Source organism: Oncorhynchus keta, unplaced genomic scaffold, assembly GCF_023373465.1.
Source record: "Oncorhynchus keta strain PuntledgeMale-10-30-2019 unplaced genomic scaffold, Oket_V2 Un_contig_18163_pilon_pilon, whole genome shotgun sequence".
Taxonomy (NCBI): domain Eukaryota; kingdom Metazoa; phylum Chordata; class Actinopteri; order Salmoniformes; family Salmonidae; genus Oncorhynchus; species Oncorhynchus keta.
In genome coordinates, this window is record NW_026280771.1 from 83,981 (window position 1) to 89,980 (window position 6,000).

General features: G+C 46.0%; 1 protein-coding gene across 4 annotated transcripts in view; it reads right to left on the reverse strand.

Moving 5' to 3' along the window:
* LOC118375973 (golgin subfamily B member 1-like) overlaps positions 1 to 5,773 on the reverse strand; it is a 75,276-nt gene extending 69,503 nt beyond the window's left edge. For 2 of the 4 annotated variants that reach the window (XM_052503859.1, XM_052503856.1), the window contains exons 1-5: positions 5,606 to 5,772; positions 3,458 to 3,520; positions 2,094 to 2,264; positions 638 to 793; positions 355 to 468 (exon numbers count right to left, since the gene is read on the reverse strand). In XM_052503859.1, coding sequence (XP_052359819.1) covers positions 355 to 468; positions 638 to 793; positions 2,094 to 2,264; positions 3,458 to 3,502 — 486 coding nt within the window. In that variant the 5' untranslated portion in view covers positions 3,503 to 3,520; positions 5,606 to 5,772. Of the gene's footprint in view, positions 1 to 354; positions 469 to 637; positions 794 to 2,093; positions 2,265 to 3,457; positions 3,521 to 5,605 lie in introns of all 4 variants that reach the window. The other 2 variants (XM_052503858.1, XM_052503857.1) reach the window with 2 other exon arrangements.
* Between the last annotated feature and the right edge of the window lie 227 nt (positions 5,774 to 6,000).

Here is a 6,000-nt window from a genome sequence, read left to right on the forward strand (position 1 = left end):
AGCCAGTATGAATGCTCATAGGAATGCATGTACAGTCCCTAAACCAAACCACATTTCATAAGGCATTATACAGCCAGTATGAATGCTCATAGGAATGCATGTACAGTCCCTAAACCAAACCACATTTCATAAGGCATTATACAGCCAGTATGAATGCTCATAGGAATGCATGTACAGTCCCTAAACCAAACCACATTTCATAAGGCATTATAAAGCCAGTATGAATGCTCATAGGAATGCATGTACAGTGCCTATTGAAGGTTTAAACCCCTTTGAACTTCCGTCCCATTTTTCTGCCTCAAAATGCATTCTAAAAGGGAATAGATGAGATTTTGGTGAGGGTGTAGGTAGTACCTTGACTTCCAGTTCCTCATCTCTCTGTGACAGCTGATGCTCCAGCTCCTCCACCTTCTTCCTAAGGAGGAGGATCTTCCCACGGCTGGCCTGCTCGCTTCCCTCTGCACCTCCCTACACAGGTCATATGCAGGGAAAAACAGGGTCAAAGGTCAGAAGGGTTACTGTGGTTTCCTGTTGCTATTGCTCACTGAACTTGGATGGGTGGATGGATGTGTCTGTCTGTCCGTCTGCGTGTGTACGTGCAAACATATGTGCATGTATGTGTGTGTGAGCGTGTTACCTTCTTACTGTGGGTGGGAGTCCCCTGGCCCCCAGCTCCACCCCCGGCAGCACCTCCTTTCTTCAGCTCCTCCAGCTGGGCGCTGAGGGAGGTGACCTTGGCTTTGTTCTGGAGACGCATCTTGGACAGCTTGGCCTCGCACGCCTCCTTCTCTGCCTGTGTAGAAAATGAGGAGGGGGGAGGGGTAGACATGGTACCTTTAGTTAAAGCTAGGGGTGTCACACATTCAATGTATGTAATAATAAATATAATAATATATGCCATTTAGCGGACGCTTTTATCCAAAGCGACTTACAGTCATGTGTGCATACATTCTACGTATGGGTGGTCCCGGGAATTGAACCCACTACCCTGGCGTTACAAGCGCCATGCTCTACCAACTGAGCTACAGAAGGACTGTATGTCTTGCTCCGATATGGAGGGGTAGCCTACTCTTTGGAGTTATCGTGTCTTTAGCATCAAGTCTTAATAAGCATAACTGTAAAAGCTCATTTGGGCTAACTGTGCCTTTAAAAGGCCATATGGACACTGAGTTTGTGATCTGTGTTTTTTTATGTGATGCACTGTGCTGTGATCTCAGACTGCCTGAACACCTCTCACATATTAGCCAGTCTGTTTCTTCATTCATGCACCTTGGTTGGACTGTGAGTTAGTGATAGTAGCCTATACTATTCCCTGTGGACTCCAATCCTGTTTTACTATATAGTCTATCTATGGAGCCTCTCAGGTAGACTAAGCTATGGCTGTAGTATCAGCAGAGACCACAATGTTTCTATTGGACAAAATAAATTGGTTGTAAATTCCTCAGCAGCCCTCTTATAGACATGGGGTGCATCCCAAATTGCACTCTATTCCCTATGTAGTGCAATACTTTTGACCAGGGCCCATCTATTCCCTATATAGTGCACTACTTTTGACCAGGGCCCATCTAATCCCTATATAGTGCACTACTTTTGACCAGGGCCCATATAATCCCTATATAGTGCACTACTTTTAACCAGGGCCCATCAAATCCCTATATATTGCACATCTTTTGACCAGGGCCCAGTAGTGAACTATATAGGGAATAGGGTGACATTTGGGATGCAGATATGGTGTCAGCACTCTGTGCAGCACAAGTGGACTTTGACTTGTAAATGAATAGACAAAAGTAACTAAACCACTCCCTGCCATTGAAACAGGATGAGTGATTCTATTGTCTTGAATTAAAAACAAACTGACAGCATATGGGCCTCACTCTGCCGTGGCAGTGTTTGCATTGCGCTTTCTGATAAATGCCTCTACTTTGTCCGTCAGCAATCCCTGTGGCTTTAGGAGGGCCTTGAACTGCCACAATGATGCAGTTGGTAAGAACTGATCTACGGTCGGTTTAAAAATGTTCACCTCTTAATGGTTAGGGTTAGGCCTTCGGGAGAGTGTCTAGGAGCATCATCAAACTGGAGCACCCAGGACGTACCTTGAGCTGCTCGTCCTTGGTGCGCAGCGAGCCATCCTTCTCACGGATCAGCTCCTTCAGCTGGGCCACCAGCTGCTCTGTCTGGGCCAGCCGCTCCGCCACCTCCACCAGGGCTGCCTGGCCCTCTTCTCCTCCTCCAGCACCACCACCACCCTGGGGGGAGCCGAGCGCCTGGAGAGAGACCGGGGACCGAGAGTAGGATGGGGGAGAGGGAGATATGGTAGAGAGCCAGGAGGGGGAGATAGACAGACGACAAGAGAGACGAGGAGAGAGAGACAGAGAGGGAGAGAGACAAGAGAAAGACACAGAGAGCGAGACAAGGTGAGAGAGAGAGCGAGAGAGACGAGAAGAGAGAGAGCAACGAAGAGAGACGAGGAGAGCGAGACGAGGAGAGCGAGACAAGAGACACAGAGCGAGACGAGGAGACACAAGAGACACAGAGCGAGACAAGGCAAGAGAGAAGCGAGGAGAGAGAGACAAGGAAAGAGAGAGCGACGAGGAGAGACAAGAGAGACGAGGAGAGCAACGAGGAGAGAGCGAGACGAGGAGAGCGAGATGAGGAGAGCGAGATGAGGAGAGCGAGACGAGGAGAGACAAGAGACACAGAGCGAGACAAGGCAAGAGAGAAGCGAGGAGAGAGAGACGAGGAAAGAGAGAGCGACGAGGAGAGACAAGAGATGAGGAGAGCGACGAGGAGAGAGCGAGACGAGGAGAGAGAGAGACCAGGAGAGACCAGGAGAGACCGAGACAAGGAAAGACCGAAACGAGGAGAGAAAGCAACGAGGAGAGAGACACGAGAGACAGACAAGGAGAGAGAGACAATCTGTTAGTGAAAACAGAAAGCTAGCCTTTTCTGGAACAGAGGAGGGCATGGTATGGATGAGAAAGAGATGAGGTATACACAGGGGGGATGTCTTCACTATGGTAATGTATGGAGGGATTATAGATGTGTGAGGACTAGATAGGTTTCAGCTAATAACATAGAGATAAACAGCTACAAACAGCTAAGGGATAAGAACAAGGAGAATGGGCTAGGCTAGGGACTGAAAGGAAAAGGGGTTGTTGTTAGGGGTCGATTGTCGTGAATTGGGGCGGATGTGTGTGTGTGTGTGGGGGGGGGGGGTAGCTGTGGCTTCACTACAGGAAGTACGATTTCTGATCTTCACACAGTAAAAAGCTGTGTGCTCAGCACTCTCCCTATCCCCCCCCATCTATGGGGTTATGGGCTGATGGCTTTGGAAGAACACACACGACATTGCACACACGTGTGTATACACACACACACACACACACAAATGGGCATACTACATGTACATAGCACAGGTGCATTCCTTCACAAACAGACATGTTGGTTTGATACTTACTCCCTGGCCAGGAGCGCCATCTTCATTGGAAAACCACTTCAGCATGGTTTAGAGTGCTACTTCCTGGAGTCAAATAAACAACAGGAACATTTAGTCCACAACCAAAGCATTTAAACAAATAGGCTACCCTACACATAACCATGACAACTAACACAGGACATTGAATGGATTTCGGGATAACAATGACTAAACCTCATCTGAGCTGGAAGCACTACTGCGGCTAGGCTAAAACTTAAGCGGCCTATCAAATTTAAGCTTCAGTGAAACTCTGAAGGTCTTGCATCAGAAGTTGCGTCACTGAGCTGTCTTGAGGGCTGTTTTCAACAACAACAAAAACAAAAAGCAATGTCAGTTTCAGATCCTGGGGCTTTTTGAAGGCCTGTGCCACATAATTAATTTGTGAACACCAAACATATGCCAGTCCACTGAAATGTAGGAATGTCTCCCAAGAGGTTCCTCAGGCTCTAGGACCCAATACTAGCCTAGGTATTGTGAGTAGTGTGGAATGTATGAGTGAAAACAAGCATGCAAGCTTACATATAGTAGATTTTTTACATGTTTTAAAGCAAACTCTAAAAAATGTTTTTTATTTGTTTTCTTCTTGTGACAGCAAATCTGTTTGCTTTTAAATTTTCACAACTACACTAGGGTGTCAAATAGCCCGTTTGTGAAATGATGTCGATCCATAGCCTAACTGACATAACGCAAGACTAAGATAAGACATAGGCCTATGGTATTCACCCCGTTGCGAGACGTTTTTCAACGTAATCCGACTAATGAATACACCCATGTGTTAGGCTTCTGCACCTTCGAGTGCAACACAGTGAGGCTACATTGGTTCCCACTCACAGACTAGCCTATTCCATGAACAGCTTGTTACATGCCAGGGATAAAGCGTTTCAGAGTAGGAGTGCCGATCAAGGACCCCCCCCAAACTGATCCAAGATCAGCACTCAGAGACTTGTTGTCAATACAGGCCCAGGTCTGTAACCGGTGCCCCCGCACATTGACTCTGTACCGGTACCCCCCTGTATATAGTCTCGCTATTGTTATTTTATTGCTGCTCTTGAATTACTTGTTGCTTTTATTTCTTATTATTATTAATATTTTTTTAAACTGCATTGTTGGTTGGGAGCTCATAAGTAAACATTTGTATTCCTGTTGTATTCAGCACATGTGACTAATACAATTTGATTTGAGATCATGTTAGTGGAGAGGAGTTAGGAATCACTCAATTCTGGCTGCTACTAATGACAATGAGCAGTGGGTTGTTTATGATTCTGCAATCTAGACAGGTAAGGCAAGTTGTTATATTGCACAACAAGGGCTGGAAGCCAGTCATTTAACTGAGTGCCCTGAGATGCTGGCAGCCAAAAGCACTTAGCTGTTTGACGCACATGTCACATGACATACAGCCAGGAGAAAAATCAGGCCAAACCAGTTCACTCATGCATACAGCAAGTCCTGCCACTCCCTCTGTGCCCAGCTGCCCAAACCTCCCTGTCTCATTCCACTGGCCCGTAACAGAACAACGTTAATAATCTCAAGCAAAAAATGCAGGGTTGGCCCTACGAGGTTTATTACATTATCAGCCGCAGGCACCGCTGGATAGCAACGACATTATTAGTACCGTCCGTGCTGACTGCGACATTGTAACGTTATATAGTCATCTTTTGGCTGCTGGTTTGGAAATCCTTAATAGCATGGTAGTTAGTAATGGCTTTGAAAGAAAGCCGGTTGACTGTTCACGTGTTTGTACATGTCCGCAAACCATTGTAAACTAGCTGAAATGGAGGTGCTTGTTCTGTTCATTTGGCTTACACTTGCTAACTACATTTACATTTGTCATTTAGCAGACGCTCTTATCCAGCGCGACTCAGCCTGTGACACAGGAGCTAACGTTGATGTAACATGACCATTTACATTTTAACTAGCTACGTTAGCCAAATGCCAAATGCATCAGCATGCAAAACATCTTCTATAACGTTACCTCCACTATGTAACTAAAGGCTACGTAATGAGTAGTATAATATAATTAATGTCAGCTATGAACCTTATCTAAGCCAGTCGGCAGCTGACAATTTTGCTAACGTTAGCTAGCATTAGCAGCTGCTTGCACTTGTCAGACAGCAAAACCCAAACGCTTACCCAATTTATCGCTTCATAAAGATGTTCATTCACATATTATACAATGAAATCGTCAAATGGCGCATGTTTATTGCTCAAGTTAAGAAATCACAAGAGATCCGAGGTATCCTTCAATCATCAGCGGCCATGTTCGTCAGGTGAATAAAAACAGCGAAGGGACGCAACGACGCTCCTACTGCGATGCTGCGTGCGCGTACCCAAGGTCCGCGTGCCCACGAATAAGGTACGCATCAGGGAGGACGAGATATAGCATCTTTATAAGTACAGTATGTGTAGCCCTTCATATATACAGTGAGTCATTGGTGTAGTCCAGGGATGGGCAACTTTGATGATGGGGGGCACACAAAATCTGAGCTCATCATTTATTTTATTAATGGTAATTCACTACAAAGCTG